This window comes from Eschscholzia californica, unplaced genomic scaffold (assembly GCF_041429995.1).
Source record: "Eschscholzia californica isolate CP2 unplaced genomic scaffold, dmEscCali1.0.p SCAF_3, whole genome shotgun sequence".
NCBI lineage: Eukaryota > Viridiplantae > Streptophyta > Magnoliopsida > Ranunculales > Papaveraceae > Eschscholzia > Eschscholzia californica.
This window is the reverse complement of record NW_028238420.1, coordinates 46,706,510-46,726,251: the sequence shown is the minus strand read 5'-3', so window position 1 is coordinate 46,726,251 and position 19,742 is coordinate 46,706,510. Positions and strand designations below refer to the sequence as shown.

General features: G+C 36.0%; 3 protein-coding genes across 3 annotated transcripts; 1 reads left to right on the top strand and 2 right to left on the bottom strand.

Moving 5' to 3' along the window:
* Window positions 1–2,448: 2,448 nt before the first annotated feature.
* On the bottom strand, window positions 2,449–4,226 carry LOC147550938 (putative glutathione S-transferase). Its single transcript, XM_086671122.1, has 2 exons — window positions 3,575–4,226; window positions 2,449–3,296 (listed from the first exon to the last, which is right to left on the bottom strand). The coding sequence occupies exons 1-2, from the start codon at window positions 3,884–3,886 to the stop codon at window positions 2,895–2,897; spliced, it is 714 nt and encodes a 237-aa protein (XP_086527248.1). The 5' UTR covers window positions 3,887–4,226; the 3' UTR covers window positions 2,449–2,894.
* Window positions 4,227–7,350: 3,124 nt separating this feature from the next.
* On the top strand, window positions 7,351–8,479 carry LOC147550937 (glutathione transferase GST 23-like). The gene is made up of 2 exons (XM_086671123.1): window positions 7,351–7,762; window positions 7,943–8,479. Exons 1-2 carry the CDS (start codon window positions 7,454–7,456, stop codon window positions 8,327–8,329), a joined length of 696 nt encoding a protein of 231 aa, XP_086527249.1. The 5' UTR covers window positions 7,351–7,453; the 3' UTR covers window positions 8,330–8,479.
* On the bottom strand, window positions 8,453–12,642 carry LOC147550936 (monothiol glutaredoxin-S10-like). The gene is made up of 5 exons (XM_086671125.1): window positions 12,222–12,642; window positions 12,002–12,075; window positions 11,236–11,310; window positions 8,971–8,997; window positions 8,453–8,709 (listed from the first exon to the last, which is right to left on the bottom strand). The coding sequence occupies exons 1-5, from the start codon at window positions 12,512–12,514 to the stop codon at window positions 8,633–8,635; spliced, it is 546 nt and encodes a 181-aa protein (XP_086527251.1). The 5' UTR covers window positions 12,515–12,642; the 3' UTR covers window positions 8,453–8,632.
* Between the last annotated feature and the right edge of the window lie 7,100 nt (window positions 12,643–19,742).

The following is a 19,742-nucleotide window of genomic DNA, read 5'->3' as shown; positions in this document are numbered from 1 at the left end:
ACACTATTCAAAATATTGATTGTCAGCTTAAATAGTAAAGGTCAAGACTGTTTCGACAGGAAGAGTCAAGAACTATTTTGACAGGAAGAGTCAAGAACTATTTTGACAGGAAGAGTCAAGAACTATTTCGACAGGAAGAGTCAAGAACTATTCTCAATAATAGAAGGCGGCTTACTGTGCCAACAGTAGATGGCGGCTTACTGTGACAAATAGTAAAAGGCAAATAGTAAAAGTCAATTTTACTATTCACTATTCATCAGAAGACGACGAAGTAGACCTGGAAACCGGAACTGTTCCGGTCATCTAAAAATTTTTATAAATTCCGAATGTTGGTTCATTCTGAACCTAAGTTTTTTCTTCTAAGTTTTTCCTTTTCAAGTTTTTAGTTTCTTCTCTGTTAAGCTCTGTAATAGTAGTTTGTAATTAAAGCTAGAAGATTAATAAAGCCGAAGTATTTTTGAAGATTAAGTCTGGTTTCTGCTCTCCCATCTTTGTAAGTCTGGTTTCTGCTCTCCCATCTTTGTAAGTTTTTTTGAAGATTAAGTCTGGTTTCTGCTCTCCCATCTTTGTAAGTTTTCTCTTTATCTCTTATGTTAAACGATCCTTCTGAAAAAATTCTATCTGTATCCTTAGAAGATGTCCAGTGGAGACATGATCCATGGCACATCAAAGAACGGTACTTAGGAGTACAAAACTATCCTATCCAAGATGGCAAGCATAGATATATCTATGAAGCCATTTTGAATGAAACAGAATCTGTACAAATGGTACACCACCATTATAATCTGAAAGACAGTAAGTCTCCTATAACACATTCTAAGTGTTATATAGTAAAAGTCTTACATATAACAGAATGGGCTCTTGACCCCTCAAGACCCAGAAGCCTGAAATTGAATGGTCAAAACTATAATTATTGGGATTATGTTTTGGCATGGTCATTCATGTTCTATTATCAGAATCCGATCAGGAAACATTCCTGGTTTATCAGTATTAACCCTGAAATTGTTAAAGGAAAAGGTTTCCCTCTCTGGTTTCTGCATTGGTGGGAGAAATTCGGACCAGAACTGAGTTTCTTACCAGATACACTGAAAGACCCTTGGCTAAAATGGTATGAGTATCATCCAAAGCTCAAGGGAAAAACTGCAGAAAAAACCCCAAAAGGGTTATCAGCACTCTGTTATATGGCAGAGTTCAAAATACCATGGATATGGAGATGGGATCTAGAATTTCACTTTGATGATCTATTAATTCCATGTATTAGCAGAACTTTTCATTACAAATGGTGGGATGGATTTCCTATTACAGATACCCATAAACTCATTTGTCAAACTGTAATTGAGTATGAAAATGCCTATAAGGCTACTCAAAAATCCGTATCTATTTCACCTTCTGATAATATTTTCCAATTTTTATTGGATGATATTCAGAAAAAATATCCGAACCTTTCATCTGTAGATCAACAGATTAAAGCTATGGAAATAATTAAAAATCAATTCCTAGCTCATCATCAGAAGCAAGATATAGAGACTGAAATTCTAGATGACTCGTCATCTCAAGAAAATCAGTATGCTGTATTGGCTGGAGAAAGCCAAGATCCGAATGAGGATTTCGATGACTCAAAATCAGCAAAATCGGATACCTCAATGGCAGATTACTGGGATGCTATCATCGAAGTGCATTCTCAGAAGTTACTAAAATCTGCAAAAGGCAAACAAAAAGATCAGTAGTTTGCTACAGTTACTGTACAATTGTACAGTAAATCCGTATTTCAGTATTATTCGACAGTATCAGCATCTAGAAGACACTATTCAAAATATTGATTGTCAGCTTAAATAGTAAAGGTCAAGACTGTTTCGACAGGAAGAGTCAAGAACTATTTTGACAGGAAGAGTCAAGAACTATTTTGACAGGAAGAGTCAAGAACTATTTCGACAGGAAGAGTCAAGAACTATTCTCAATAATAGAAGGCGGCTTACTGTGCCAACAGTAGATGGCGGCTTACTGTGACAAATAGTAAAAGGCAAATAGTAAAAGTCAATTTTACTATTCACTATTCATCAGAAGACGACGAAGTAGACCTGGAAACCGGAACTGTTCCGGTCATCTAAAAATTTTTATAAATTCCGAATGTTGGTTCATTCTGAACCTAAGTTTTTTCTTCTAAGTTTTTCCTTTTCAAGTTTTTAGTTTCTTCTCTGTTAAGCTCTGTAATAGTAGTTTGTAATTAAAGCTAGAAGATTAATAAAGCCGAAGTATTTTTGAAGATTAAGTCTGGTTTCTGCTCTCCCATCTTTGTAAGTCTGGTTTCTGCTCTCCCATCTTTGTAAGTTTTCTCTTTATCTCTTATGTTAAACGATCCTTCTAAAATTGTACCAATTTTAGAAGGATCGTTTAACATAAGAGATAAAGAGAAAACTTACAAAGATGGGAGAGCAGAAACCAGACTTAATCTTCAAAAATACTTCGGCTTTATTAATCTTCTAGCTTTAATTACAAACTACTATTACAGAGCTTAACAGAGAAGAAACTAAAAACTTGAAAAGGAAAAACTTAGAAGAAAAAACTTAGGTTCAGAATGAACCAACATTCGGAATTTATAAAAATTTTTAGATGACCGGAACAGTTCCGGTTTCCAGGTCTACTTCGTCGTCTTCTGATGAATAGTGAATAGTAAAATTGACTTTTACTATTTGCCTTTTACTATTTGTCACAGTAAGCCGCCATCTACTGTTGGCACAGTAAGCCGCCTTCTATTATTGAGAATAGTTCTTGACTCTTCCTGTCGAAATAGTTCTTGACTCTTCCTGTCAAAATAGTTCTTGACTCTTCCTGTCAAAATAGTTCTTGACTCTTCCTGTCGAAACAGTCTTGACCTTTACTATTTAAGCTGACAATCAATATTTTGAATAGTGTCTTCTAGATGCTGATACTGTCGAATAATACTGAAATACGGATAGTATCCTCTCTCTTGCTTGCTTGAAATAAACAACCAAGTCTTCATGTTTGGGTAAGATTTCTTTAATTGCAGGAACTTCTTTAAACCTTTTCATCCATGAATTCAAGTGAGGGAAAGTATGAGCTTCAAATATCTTCACTCCAATTACTTCTTCAAAAGGTCCTAACCAATGAGCTATAACTACAAATGCCAAGTCTGCTAATCCAATTTCATTTCCCCCAAAGAATTTCTTCTCACCAAGTCCTGCATGTTCTTCAATGATCTTCAAAATTTCTTGGGTTTCTTTTATGGCTTTCTCTTGTTCTTCTCCACTTGTGAAGAAACATGTAAAGATAGCAACCTATATGCCCCCAAAAGAAAGAGAATATATAGTTAGGAAAGCATCTTATGTGAAACTACTAAATAAGAGTAGCTATAGGGTAGAAGTTAAGTCAGATAAAAGTTAGAAAGAAAATGGAATTCTGCCCATCATATTTTTTTCGGCTAAATTTTAGGGAGAGTACGTACGTGACAAGCAGGATTTAAAGAGAGAAAATGTCATGTCAATCCACACATACCAGTTGGGTTCAGCGGGAATATGTATTAGATAGAGTATTAGGATAGAAAAAAAAAACGTACCTCCTTTGTCTCCACAAATTTAGTCCAAAATCGAGCAACCGATCTTTCGTAAGGATCTGACGGTAACAATGGATTCTCAGGCCACGTCTCATCGATATATTCGACAATAACAGTAGACTCTACAATGGGTTTTCCTTGATGAATAAGAACAGGAGTTTTCTTATGAATTGGGTTGGTTTGTAAAAGCAATGGACTCTTGTTAAAACGATCTTCATCTACTAATTCACAACTAACACCTTTAAGTTTAAGAGCTGATTCAACTCTAAAACTAAAAGGACTGTACCAAAATCTCAATAACTTCAATTCTTCCATTGTTTGATTTTTGAGTGAGACTAGTATTGATGTACTTGTCTATTTATATTTGATTGATATTGGAGATCCATATTCTTAATAAAGATCAATTGCGTCACCCCTTAGCTAATATATCTGTCACAATCATATTAAAAAGTTCCTATCTTTTGTATCAAGTTTGTCCTTGATATACGTGATGCGCACAGTTTTGAAAATATATTTTCTATAACTATTATGTCTGAATTGGGTATGACTATGAGAATCGGGTTGCTACTCTTTCTCAACAATTGTAGAGAAGGTTTGCAAGAAAGAAACCGAACAAAAAAAATTGATAACCACTTAACCTGATAAAATTCTAAGTGATCTAGGCTATATTGAAATATCAAGCTTCATAGATTGGTGTAAACATTTTAAAGAAAATAAGTTTAGTGGTTCTAAACAATTAGACTAGTTTTCATTAGCTGCAATGAAACTTGTCCTTGGTATTAAACACAATGTTATACCAAACTGGAACTGTCCCAACTTCAACAATAAAGAATAAGAACAATAGTCACACTAATTAGATACTCAAAGCTTGAAACTTGTCACAAACATTTAGATGCAATGTACCAAAAACCTAGACCAAAATTGTGTTGACCTAACTTTGTTGATAGTAATTCTACGAAAACAAAAAATGCAGTTCACTGTTCACAAGATCCACTTTGATATTTTATGTGGACGAGAAAAATGCTAGGCTAGTGATTAACTTTATCTTGAATAAACTTATGGTGTGTTTAGCTGCAGGATTCCTAAGTAGGATTTCTATCGAAAGTGAGATTTGGTAGGAATCATGAATCCTTGGTCTGTTTGGCTACTAAGAATCCCAGGACTCTTAAATCTTAAAGATTCCTAATTCCAAAATTTGTATTGTACTAAAATCCCACCCTACCCCCTAGGATTTGCTAGGATTTTGAATTAATAAATCTAAATTTCAAACTTAAAATAAACGAAAAAATATTTCCTTCTACAAAATAATTATTTTAAATTTCAAAAATATTTTTATTTTTCAAAAATCATTTTTTTCCCACGAAAATTATTTTTTCTCCAAAAAATCATTTTTTTTCTTTAAAAATCGTTTTTTTTCCCAAAATCTGATTTTCCCGACAACCATTTTTCCCCTGAAATCGATTCTTCCCCAAATAAGTTTTTTTCAAATATCTAATTTTTTTTTCCAGAAAACAGATTTTCCATTAAAAACAGTAAAGTTAGGTGGAATAATTATTATGAATCAATCATAATGAAGAATAATTGTTCTTAACAGTCGCAATTATTTCACGTACGCCTAACACAACCTTTGTATTTTTGTCAAAAATAATAAATATAATGTGATAATCTCAATTAGCCACCGTGGTGGGAAGTAAACTCAAACCAGTTAGTGAGGAGGGGGTAAACTCAAAAAAAACCCTTTATAATATTCGAATATGTTTTTATATGGTCAATAATCAATACCCAATAACGTGGTAGGATCCACAAAAATTTTAAGTCATGTTCATTCAATTTTAAGTCATGTTCATTCAATAACGTGGTAGGATCCACAAAAATTTTAAGTCATGTTCATTCAATTAATCTGCTCAAAAGTAAAAGTGTGCAACCCCCACTACCTGACTAGACTTGATTGGTTAAAGTAGTCTAGTCCAACTTGATTGGTTAAATTAGATAATTGGAATCACAGTTTCTTATCCCAAGCAGGTCGCACGTTAGTCATCTCGACTATAGCAGCGGCTGTACCCCGATACCAAATGCAATGCTTTGCCCTTCCCAAGGGCATTTGCAAGAGCATTACGACTTTGCAAAAGTCGTTCTGGTGGGGTAAGTCCAAAGGCATTTGCACCAAATCCTGGTCTTCCATATGCCTTCCTAAATCCAAGGGTGGTCTGGGCATTCACTCCATTGAGTTGGATAACCAGGCAATGTTAAGCAAACTAGCCTGGAGAATCAAAACCGAGCCGGAATCTTTGTGGGTTAAACTTTTAAAATCCAAATACTTTGATCGATCAGATAACCCAGGCCCGACAAAACCATCTCATTCATGGATATGGAAAAACATCAATAGATATCTCAAGATGATTGAAAATTTTACCGTTTGGGAGGTACATAACGGTAAGAGTATTAATATTTGGACCGATAACTGGATTCCCAACACCCCGTCGATACCACATAACCACAATTCTAACCTAACCGCAGTAGCTCAACTCATTTCCAACGGAAAATGGGACGAAACCTTACTGAACCAAGAATTCGATAATGAGACTAAAAACCATATCCTCACTATCCCGATAGTGTCAGACAGTGAAGACCAAAGGAAATGGACTCTCACGAAAAATGGTAAATTCAGTGTCAAATCTATGTATCAACATCTGAGGCTCAGTATGAATTCGCCCCAACCCTGGTCCCCTAATTGGAACCTTCTTTGGTCCCTTCCGGTGGTTCCTAGAGTACAAATCTTCATTTCGAAAATCTGTAATAACGCTCTCCCCACCAAAGATAGAATAGGAAAATACACAGATAACACTCAAAATTGCCCAAACTGCAATGAAACAGAAACCATAGAACATGCCATACTACATTGCCCTATAGCGAAAAATATCTGGTTCTATTTTAATATTATTTCTGAACACATATCTTCAGTCAGAGACTGGATCTTCTCATGGGATAACAATAATATGAACGACTGCAAGGTGAACAATATCCATTTTGCCACCATCATGTGGAACATCTGGAAAATAAGATGCGACCACTGCTTCCAGCACGAAATCAATAAGCTAGAAAATATGATCTCGATCATTACGACATTCCCTCAAGTACAACAGGATCAAATACCCAAAAACAAAATAGAACAAGGCAAATGGGAACCCCCATTATCGCCTTTTGTCAAGATAAACGTAGATGCATCTTTCTTAGATATGCAACATATAACAGGAATTAGTCTAGTCATCCACGACAATGATTCTAAATTTATAGAAGCGGCAACCTTCTCAGCTAGATGCAGAAACTCAGAGGAAGGTGAGGCAATTGCAGTCCTTCATGGAATGCAATGGGCAGAATCTCATGAATATAAAAGAATCATAATAGAAAGTGACAATATCAATATTATAAAATTTCTTCAGAACGGAAAGAATAACATCCAATGGCAATCTCAAGTGCATCTAAACAAAATTCGAGAAATAAAAAGCAGATTGGAAGCAGTCAAATTCTCTCACACAAGCAGAAAATTCAATGGAGTGGCAGATAAGCTGGCTAAATGGGCTCGAATGAAAAACAGATCGAAAGTGTGGAAACACGTTCCTTATTTCCTTTGTAAAATGTATTGTAATAGAATTCTCATTTCCTTCTAATATATTATATCTTTTCAACAAAAAAAAAAAGTAGTCTAGTCCAAAATTTTGACTTGATCACTAATAGTTATACTTAAGGACTTGTTTTTTTTTTGTTGAAATACTTATAGACTTGTTGCCCAAGCAAGAATTCTAACTAGATCAACATATATAACCTAATGATGAAGTTATAAGAAGAAAGAACTTCCATTTAGGATCTAAAGAAAAAATTCACATGGAAGAAGTGAAATTGTTTGGATCTTGGCCTAGCCCTTTTAGTTATAGAATCATTTGGGCTCTTAAGCTAAAGGGTGTGAAATATGAATATATAGATGAAAATCTCAATAACAAGAGCCCTTTGCTCTTACAATATAACCCAGTTTATAAGAAGATTCCTGTTCTTGTCCATGCTGGAAAACCAATCGCTGAGTCGACTGTTATCCTCGAATACATCGAAGAAACATGGCCGGAGAACCCATTGTTGCCGAGAGACCCTTACGAGAAAGCTATCGCTCGATTTTGGATCAAGTTCGGAGTAGATAAGGTACAGTAATTTGCATTACAGTTAATATAAGCCTCTTCAAGTACACACATTGCTAAACTGTGGCGTAAAAGTCCGATGACAATAGTTCTAACGTTGTGGATTTTATATTAATCAAAGTTTAAAAAGGATTATTCAGGCAATAGATGTTTACTAATCTAACCTGTGTTTATGATCATGTAGGGGCCTAGCTTTTTCGGGTGGTTCGCTTCTGCTGGTGAAGCACAAGAGAAAGCAACTAAGGAAACCATTGAAGCTTTGAAGATCATTGAAGAACTTGGACTTGGTGACAAGAAATTCTTCGGTGGAAACACGATTGGATTAGTAGATATAAACTTTGGATGGTTGGCTCATTGGTTGGGAATCATCGAGGAAATAGTAGGCGTGAAAATAGTAGACGCCCATACTTTCCCTCAGTTGCACAGATGGATTGAGAATTTCAGAGAAGTAGATGTTATCAAAGAAAACTTACCTGAACATGACGGAACACTACTCCATTTGAAACGTCAGAGAGAGAAGTTTATAGCGATGGCATCTTCGACATTAATAGAAGACGATGTTTCTGGCTGAATTGAAATAAAATCGAACTATTTTTCGACATTATCTATTTAAATCATTATGTAAGGAACAAAACTTTATATTTTTCAAGTAAAATAAATGATCCAGACGGGTTTCAATAAATAAAAGAAAAGATGAAGAATTGATTATTGATTGCATAAATTTGTTTTGATAAGTTGTATATATACCATCACCTCTGTGACTAAAGAATTTTAACATTAAGGTGTGTAAACTTATAATAGCAGATAACATCATAAGATAGAAAAGTTAGTAATGGACATTTACCGATTACGAATAACGAAATTGTGAGATTCTTTAGCTCTCTGTGCTTCCTTCTTGTGTGTCTGACAACATCGGTTCCAGTTCTCCCTTCCGGTGGAGCTTCACTGTATCTATAACAATAGAAAAAGTCGTAAAAAATATTAAACCTAACTTTACTTCATCTCCACTAATCATCATAAACAGTATTGAAAATGGCTTCTACAACAAATTATTTCGGTTGTCCAACTTCCGTTCCTTGAAAATCCCATTTTTGTTGCCACGAGAGTCTAAAACGATAATAATGAATGTTTCTTATTTCTTAAACCTATAAGCTTCCCTAGAATACCATGAGATTGTGTCTCTGTCATAAACCGTTAAGGGAAGTAATGTACCTGTACAACCACCTATGTGCTTCCCACCTGGTAAGAAAGGAAACATAAAATCTTTAGGAAAACAAAAAACATCCTAGATCTCTAGTCACACCTTTCAACATTATATAGTGTACATGATGAATTGCTAAATATAAGCAGGTTTTCGTTTTGTTTTTTTTTCCCTAACAGATCAAGTAGGATAAAAAATGAAAACAAATAAGAGATGCACCATAAGAATTGATTTTGAGAATGTTTAATCAAAATCTAGGAGATCAAAGTTCACCCTATACATTATGTGAAGCACATTAGAAGCCTAACAACCTAATAGAAGCAAGAAGCTGCAAGATATGGAACTTACAAATCACGGAAGAAGCCAAGCAAAATATATCAGAAGTAGTTTTACATAAAAATCTATATGCGCGTACCAAAAGTTAATAAAACTCATTAATCGTTACAATCTTAGACTCTAAAAAAACGACACTGTAATCGCAAGATCCCAGACAAAAAAGGAAATAATAAGCAATATATCACAAGTTTGACTCGTAGATGCAGTAAAGTGAATAACTGAATATGACGTGAGTTCTAGTAGAAGTTCTTATTTCCTACAGCATTTAACGTTATGGAGTGATATGGATTCATAAACGGCTTTATATTTACTATTATCCAAAAAAAATAAGCAGAAATGAAAACAGGTGAATAACAAAAGCAAAATGTATCCACGCCAACAAAGTGTTACACTAATCAATTATCATTTTGAATTTCCCACCATACAGATTCTAAAGTTTCCCCTAGTGATGAGGGGATTTCGAACATTTCCGCCGTTGCTATTCAAATGATGAGCAGACGGGGATTATCAAACAAATGATCTTTGTAAACGCTAATGTTATCGATTGCTTAAGACAGCTGGTGTACAAAATGAACTTGAAGTATGCAAGACCAAAAGGTAAAGTTTCTTCAATACTGTGCAACAGAGTTACCTGTATAGTTTGAATACTTGCATGTCATGACGAAGAACGAGCAATCACGAAAGTAGTCAAGAAAGTAAACAATCACACAGAACACAAGAGTTTTGCGTGGTTCGGTTTATTAAACCCACTAACAATGGCGCAATGATTTCCACTATGAATGAAGAACAAGTTACAAAGATATCTCTAAGATTTCAGTTTATATAGCTCACTGGAAATCCCACCGCCTCTCTTTCTAATTCCAAAATACATTGGCACCACTTACTTTAATAACAGCAGTAATAGGACCAGGGCAAACATAAACTAAACGTGTCAGGCCAAATATTTCATGATAACGGTTTCACGGAGGGTTGGATATCGACCTATATTCAAGACACTTTCAACATTACATATGCTCACTTCTCCAATATATTCAGGCCTTAAAACAAGCCTTCTTCTCAAATTCAGAATTGTTCTTTAAGGTGAAAAGTGAAAACACATGCATCGGATACAAATACTTGTTTCAATATCTTAAAATAAAAGCATGCAAAACAACTAAAATTACACATTGAATTGTTTCAGGTTCAGATTTGAAAAAAAAACGACATCTCAGCTTTTCAATTTGGGCTGGTGACATAGATAACCACTGCTAATACCAGTTTGAGATTCAATAATGGATCTATATTTTTGTTTTAAAGATACCTAATTGATCTATATTTTTTCTTTAATCTAATCCAGGAGATGCTGCGGGCAAATACATTCCATGATCAAAGATATCTCTTGATATGTAAAGCTGGGTATTGGTATGGAAACTGGTACAAGGTACCAGATGTGTTATATACATGGAGCAGGGTACTGGGTTCGACGAATAGTAATGTTTCACATGTTCTGTGTTTGGGTCTCTATGTCAGCCGGTGCATAAATGATAAGTCCATAGTTATTTTTTGCTGGTTGCGTTGGTAGGTTGGTTTTGTTACCCTTTGTGCATCTCTTCTTCTGCTTCCTCAAAATAATCCATTCTTGAAAAAGATACAGTTAAATAGAGAAGGCCAGTACAAGTACACAACTTGTCAACTTACACTCACATATATTTATAGTGGTGCACTGGTGCTTTGTGGTCCTACCATGATTATCCACACAAGATGTAAAAACAAAACCTAAAACTATACCTATTGAAGTTGTCCTAATGTCTGACAAGGGTAACCGAAGTTTAAGATACGAGAATCCAAGTACTGGAGTATCCAGTAAGGCAAAACCTTTTTTTATAATGTACCCGTGTTACATAGGAGTATAGGACCCTAGGTAACTATAAGTATCAAGTATTTTCAGAAAAAGTGCTTACCAATAAAAACATTTGGCACAGTATGTTGCCCGGTCAGCCTTTCCAGCACCTTCTGCAATTGTGGTCCTTGGGGGCCTGGAAAATAGCATACGACCGGATCAAACGAACTGTTTACTGTTTACAACAATTTAAGAAACCGAACACTCGTAAAAGTAAGCATAGTCAAGTATCATTCGCAATTTTCATGTTGCTACGCGTGGCCTTTTCACAGACCGCTCTCTCTTGGTATTGTTTCCTTGGGGTGTGCTGAGCCCTGGGGTCCGTTTCCCACCGGGCCACCCCGGATGGGGGGTGGAAGGAGGGGGCTGATACTCTCTGAGCAGGGAGCGCCACCCCACTGCCATTCTGATTTACAAGTTCGCAGCTCATGCTGCATTTGCAGATTTTGACAAAGAGAAACTTTGTACTAAAGTTCTACTATTTCTTAATCCTCATAGAGATGGCTTTAGTACTGAACATGGACTACATTTCAGACTTTCAGTTAAGTTTTAGGTCACCCAATTAAAATATAATTAGGTTTTCGGAAACCCAAATTGAAGGAAAAATAATTGAATTATTTTATTTTGAAACCAAGTGAACCATTTCATTCATTAGTGATTAGATCACAATGTTACATGGATAATTCATAATTGAATCTTATTAGTCTCTGAAAGAAATGATTAAAAAAATATGACCTAAAACTAAAAGCAACAATACATTATACATATATGAAAGAGACAAAACACATAATTAGAACAATATATAACCAGATTATAAATTGACCTACCCAATTCGTCCAATTCTATAACAAGTGGTTCCACACCAATCCTCTTGAACAAAGACTTCACTTCAGAAGAATACCTAAAATTCCAAATTCAAACATTACACAAATTTACACGCAAAAATCAATCAAACAACCAAATTATTCGAACCCCACATTCATGAGATAGATAAAAAAGCAAATCAATAGATGAAATTGAGAGAAGAATCTGATATTAGTAACTTACGAACACCAAGTCTTAGAGTAAATAACGACACGATTATCAGAAATTGTTTTCTTAACATTATCTTCTAACCGAGATCCAAAAGACGCAGTCATGGATCGTATGACAGCAATTCTTCTTCCTTCATTTCTTCTTGTGGTTTCGCCGTGAGTGATGGTAATCTTCTTCCCTGTTAGATTAGTGATGAAGTTGAGAGATCTGAGAGAAGAGGTTTTGGTGGGAAGAAATGGGGAAGAAGTTGTTCTGAGAGATGAAGAAGTAGTGAGTGTTGTTGTCAGGTAATACGATTCCGCCATTGTGTTTCTGCTTGCTTTTTCAGGTAAATTAGCTTTTTAAAAGTTTAGCTTCTACCCCACATTTTCGGATGATGGGACGATAGAGAGGTGCCACTCCAGATAGTACTTCCCGCCTAGCGGTCGAGATCGGTCTGGGTCTGGTAGGTCGAGTTCGTGTCATTCTCCGGATCGGGCTGGTCGGACTTTGAAAATCTCTGTCATTTCGAGTTCTCGGACTTAATCGGAATTAAGTCCGACGGATGGATTATTTTAAAATCTAGTGTCTGAAATCCGTCCAAGTTCGTGAAACTTTTCGGATTTCTCGAGTATCAAGTTATATGTATTAGGTATCCACCGCGTCTTTTTGGCTATCGCCTTCATGTAATATATCTGAAGATTGATTTAAACCTCTTTTTTTTTGTTGAACTAAGATTGGTTTAAACCTGAAAATGAAAATAAGAAAATCAGAACCTATAAAAAAACAAATAATAGAAAAGAGGATAATTAACTACTTGTGTAGAAAAATTTAGGTGGTCAATAAGTGGACAACCGTCTTTTTATATGAACAACTATCTTACGTGGACAACCAAAATAATTAACTTTTTATATGCATGCCAGTTTCTAAGGGGACAACTCTTTATTATTTTCACTCAAGTCCTCTTAGAATTAGATATATTATTTTAACACCTCCCTCTTTTCTCCATAAACCCTAAGTAAGTTTGGTCTTCTACTACTTCATCTTCACCATCCACCCAAAATTCTAGAGAGAGAATTTTTTTAGAGAAGATTATGACATCAAACAAAGGAAAGGGAATTGTTGAAGAATATTCCCAACCAGAAAGATCAGATCTAAAAACTCTAAAACCCGTTAAACTTTTAAAATCTAGAAATCAAAATTTTCAAAATCCTAGATTTTTTTTTTTACAAACAAGTAGAGCTGCTCGTGCTTCGTGAAAAATCGACGAAACACGAGAGATCTTAACTTCTGACTTTTTGTAAAAAAAAAATTCTGACTTGCCAATCTCGTAGATTTTCCACGAAAATTTGGCAAGAATGAAGGGAACTTGCCACGAAAATCTAGCACATTTTCGTGGATTTCCCACGAAATTCTGGGAATTTCTTCTTCACCACGATTTTTTGCCTTGAGATCGTTTTGTATTCTTTCAAACTGCCCAAACAAAAATACAAAATAAAATTGAAAAAGTTAGAGTTTTCGCTCATCAATGTAGGGTTCGATAAAAACCATCTAAGATTTGATAAAAAACAAAAGAAAGTAATAGAAACTATAGTTCACTAAAAATAAAGAGAAGTGGTAGAAACTAGGGTTATTTCCCAAATAGCCCCCAACTTTTTGACCGGTTTCCTGCCTAGCCCCTTACTTTGTCAAATATACCCCCTTTTTGAGTTACCGTTATAACACCGTTAACCAGTCATCAGTTCTCTCTCTTCCATCTCATCATCTCTCTCTGCCACCTTATATTTTGGCCACCTCATCGTCTTCACCGGCGAAGGTCGTTGACCCAGCCGGCGACCTTCAAACATAAAAAAAAAAAAAAAATTCTATCTCCTTTCTCTCTCTCTAAAAAAAAAAATTACAAATTTTTTTCCCTCCTCTCTCTCATTAAAAAAATAAATTTTAAAATTTTTTTTCCCTCCTCTCTCTCTATACTCCGGCAAAGGGAAATCGAACTGACCTTGAACAGATCTATTCAAGGTCTGCCCGAGACCTTGAACAGGTCTGTTCGAGACCTTGAACAGCTCTGTTCGAGACCTTGAATAGACCTCTTCTCTTTCTCTCTAGATCTGTTCTAGAGAGAGAGGAAAGAAAAAAAATTAGAGAGAGGAAAAAAAATATGAAGGTTTTTTTTTTTGGTTTGAAGGTCGCCGGCCGGAAAATTGGCCGGTCAGCGACATTGCCAGTGAAGACGATGAGGTGGCAAGAAGATGAGGTGATGAGATGGAAGAGAGAGAAATGATGACTAGTTAACGGTGGTATAACGGAATCTTAAAAAGGGGGTCATTTAGGTATTTTTGATAAAGTATGGGGCTAGGCAGGAAACAGGTCACAAAATTGGGGTCTATTTGGGAAATAACCCTAGAAACTATAGTTTATTAAAAAAAACAAAGGAAGTGGAGATTGATGAGTTTTATCTTCTTCATCCATCTAGAGTAGGGGTGGGAATTCTGCCCATGAGCCCGCAGCCGTTCACGGGCACCCGAACCCAAAGAGGACCATGGACGCCTGCGCCCGTCTCGGGCACAACCCGCCCAGCCCGCCAAGTTTGGGTCACCCACTTAACGTCGTCCAACGATAACCAGCCAAATTACATCAACTTTTTGGGGTTGATGAAGCCCAACATTCCATGTCGCTAGTACTAGTTAAGATGGTAAACAATATGTTTAAGGGCAACCATACGAACCAATGCATTGTTTTGCAATGACCCAAGAGAATTTCTAGTACGTTACTGAAGTAGTGTTTGACTTTGAAGGGGCAAGGAGAGATATACGTGAGGTTAAATTTCCTGACAATTCTTCATTAGTGATTAATGTGAGATTAAATTTCTAAAAGAAAAAAGCAACACAAGTAATGTCTAGTCTTAATCCCAAATTGTCTCTTTAGAATTAGGAAAGGTGTTTGGAGACTTTATAAAAGGAGGGGAAAAAGTGAACTTTTTCAAGTCATGAGCTTACCCACCACCCGCCCGCCTATACCCGAATTACCCGAGCTTCTTAATTGGCTTGGGCAGGTAATGGACAAGGCAAATTTCAAAATTGTCCGCCCGATTAACCTGCTTACCCTAATAGCCATTGAATATTTGTGTCTAATCCGCCCGACCCGATGCTTCAAGTGCCCATGGACGCCCGTACCCGCCCAATTCCCATCCCTGATCTAGAGTTTGATAAAAAAAAACCAAAAGAGAATGGTAGAAACTATAGTTTACTTTTAGTAGCAGTAAAAGAATAAGAATAAGACTAATAAGAATAAGAATAAGACTAATAAGAAGTCAACAGTTGGTAACCCAAGTGGTTCCAAGGTGTTGACATCAACTCCAGAAAGCCCTGGAGGTCCAGGTTCGAATCCCAGAGAAGGTGGAATCTTTGGTTATTTGAATTGGGATTATGAGGGTATAAAATAATGTTGTTGGGCTTCAGGACATTGTCTTGTTAGGCTACAGGCCCGGTCTTGTCAATGTATAAGTGGGCAGTTATCGAGCTTATCACATCTATGATGTATCAAATGCCGAATATCACGACGTACCTAGATCGTAGTCGTCTTCCAAAAAAAGACTAATAAGAAGGAAGAAGAAGAAGATGATGGAGAAAACAACAACTTAGGTTTTCCATTTTTAACTATTATTTTTGTCAATGGTCTACAAGTTGGAAACTGTTACATATTTAAGACTTTATGGAGTTGTCCCTTTATAAAATCAAAGTCAACTAAGTCAAGCACAATTGACTAGCAACGGGTCCGAAAATAGTTGTTCATATAAAAAAACAGTTGTCCACGTATTAGCCACCAAAATCTAAGGGAGTTTGGAGAAATATATAAGAAAGATAATTGTGTATTTGAATTAGTTGTATTCAAATTTCTCCAACTAATTAAGTAGTGGAGAGAGAAATATGTGAAAAGGAAGAAGATTTAGTGGGTAGTTTGTAACTACTAATTATCTAATAACGGGGGATGTAACTAAACCGTTAGATAAGAAAAAATTAGATTACAATGTAAAGGAGACGAATATCCAAAACATAAATCTACGGTCCAGCTAGAAAAAAACCATTGCGTTTTATATAATAAATATATCTATATAACAAATGACATAGGTTTTGGTGCCATGTCATAATTTTAGTTTATAAATCTCGGTCGTCCAATTTTCTTTTGTAAATCATGGCCCTTCATTTTAAAGAGTCTTTGAAAAGATGCAGTCAAAATTACTAGCCACTCCCTAAAAACTTTCTAACTCTTTTTCTCTCTTTCATCTTTTCTCCCTTCAAATCATGGCCCTTCATTTTCTTTTGTAAATCATGACCCTTCATTTTAAATGTATTTTTGTTACTTCAATATTTGTATAAGACCATTACATCTAAATAATAAATCTCAACTATACATTTTATATATTAGTATGAATAAATTTAAATTTTTATTATTTTTTTATATTACTTGTCGGAAATGGATATTTATCGGATCGAATATTAGTGTATCCGTATCCGATAAGCAAATATCCGATAAGGAATACCCAAATCGGTATCCGATATCCGAAATTTCAGTTTTTTTTAATTCGAATGCAGATGCGGATCGAATTTCGAACATTCAGATATCCGTTGACAGACTTATATATATATATATATGTGTGTGTGTGTGTGTTATACATTCATACATAAATACATACAAGCAAACATACATATATACATAGGTATTATTATATAAATGGATGAGATGTCAGGTAAATATTAACGGGCAGATTCGGGCGGAGTGTCGGGTAACACTTCAAGCCCCGAGTTTGACCCATTTATTTCACCGGGATAGTCGGGTTAAACCCGCCTTTGAGTTTCGGGTACCTGTAGGCTCAAATAGACTCGGGTACCTCTGATGGGTTTTGGATTTTTGGATTTTTTTCCCAACCTTCCCGCCACTATCCAAACTTGGACAACTTCATCAATGTCTGGATATGTGACACTTTTTCTCCAAATTATGTTTGGTCACATACTTTGACCAAGATTCAACCCAACCAGTGTCTCGATAAAGTCTAACTTTTCATGATAAAAGTACATGTGGCAGATTAAGTAGCAACATGTGACAGGTCTATTAGTCCCTATGCAAGACTCAATTTGAGAAAATTTAAGTGTCACCTATGATTTATTGAGTTTTTAGAGAAAAAAACTCTTAAATGCAACACTCAATTAGGTGAAAAAAAAAAGTGATGTGGCATCATTTAAGAGCATCTCAATGGAACACTATAAGAAAATCCTAAATGTCCTAGTTGTCGAGGGTAAATTAAGATTTTCTTTCCAAGTGTCGATATATAGACGTTCTAACTTTTTATTGTCCCCAACAGAGATCTCCAGTACCGGCCTGACTTTTGGCGGGGAGAGGGGGGTTGGGCGAAATGGAGGATTTTCAGATCTCCATCGAAGACATAAAGTTTGAAGAAACTCAATTTAGTCATCTAAGAAAGAAAATCTCAAAAGAGAATTGACACGTAGGACTAATTGAGTTTTTCTTTTGAATTTTGCACGGGAGATACTCTAAGATCGAGAAATGTTAGACAAACTCCCTAGATGGAATCCTTCCACGTCATTTTCCAATTGTATTTGAGCATGATTTTTCAGACCTCCTAACATTTTTATAAAACAATAATTATATGGAAGTAGAAAAGAGGGGCATAACCACAGGCAAAATATCGACACGGCGAAGCATTTTATGTGGCCAGCGCTTTGGAGAAATCAAAATAGTTTCCGGAGTGTGAAGACTTTGTCAAAAACTGGTCAACCAAATTTTCAAAATGTTAGGGGAAAAGCAAATTTTTTGACAATTTCTTCACCGTTCCGGCAAGGTTGTCGGAATCCGGCCACCACTATCATCACCGAAATCCGGCCACCACCATCATCACCAAATTCGGCCACCACCATCATCACCAAAATCCGGCCACCACCATCATCGCCAAAATCCGACCACCACCACCTTCACCAAACCCTAATATTCCGTTTCGCTCTCATTCATCCTAAACTCGTTCTATCTCCCTCGACCCCTCTATCTTACCATATTTTTTTCTCTCTCTCATAAACAGTTCTGACGAAGGAAAGCTTTTCCTTCGTCAGAACTGTTTATGAGAGAGAGAAATATGATAAGAGAGAGTGGGGTCGAGGGAGAGAGAGATTGGTATTTAGGGTTAGGGTTTGTATATGAAGGTCTAAGAGAGAGACGGTACGAGTGAGAGGGGCAGAGATAGAGAGACAAACTATAAGAGAGAGAGTGGGGAGAGGAGGAAGAAAATAGTGGTGGTTGTGGCCGGAGATGGTGGCCGGAAATGGTGGCCGGAGTTGAAGATGATGAAGAAGAAGACGAGGAAAAAACAATGTTTGATTTCCCTTCAAAATTTGTTTCCTCGAAAAATTTCTAAAATTTCACATATTCCCTTTAAAATTTCGCACCACGGAAACTATTTTGTTTTCCCCAAAGTGCTGGACTTTTATGTATGAAACATTTCTCAAATCTCTCTCCCTTCTCGATGTCAGATCGGTATTCATCTTATGGTTTGTCACTCTTTTCTACTTTTATACCATTATTGTTCATAAAACTTATTTTATACATAAAACTTATTTTATACATAAAACTCGCAATAGTAAAAATGCTAAGCAAAAATGAACTCAGTCCATAATTACGCAAGTGACTACTAAAGAAAAATCGACTAAGATCTTCATTGTTTTTGTTGGACAGGTTCCGGTATTTCAGTCTTCTCTAGTTTTTCTTTTTTTGAGAAATCGATTACGATATACGTTAGTCGTTACAAGACATTGATGCACCATGAAAATGTGATGAACACGATAACCGCCTAATAATGAAATGGACCTAAAACCCATCAACATGAAAAAGGCCTAAAACTTGACAAATTTATTACATTGTTTATATTGTTAATAACCCAAATACAATAGTCATGAAATCCACCTACTCTATGAATGAAAAAGGCCTAAAACTTGACAAATTTATTACATTGTTTATATTGTTAATAACCCAAATACAATAGTCATGAAATCCACCTACTCTATGAACGGAACCTGAGACCTCCATAATTCTGGAGTTGATGTTAACACTATCGGGGAATTTAGTCAAAACTCCCTAAGAAATTATGATTTTGGTTAAAAAGGATTCATCAAAGTTTTTTAGGCTTCACCTCCCTGATGGCAATTATGTAATTTTCAATTTCAGTAAAAAGACCAACCTAACCCTAGTCTAAGAAAATACCTTGCAAACACCTTGCACTGCCTTGCAAACACTTTGCACTGCCTTGCAAAGCCTTGCAAACACCTTGCAGAGCCTTGCAAACACCTTGCATGATTTTTGCAAACACCTTGGATAGCCTTGCAAACAAATTGCAGAGCCTTGCGAACACCTTGCAGAGCCTTGCAAAAACTTTGCAGAGCCTTGCGAACACCTTGCATGACTTTTGCAAATACCTTGCACAACCTTGCGAACACCTTGCAGAGCCTTGCAAAGCTTCGCAAATACCTTGCAGAGCCTTGCAAACACCTT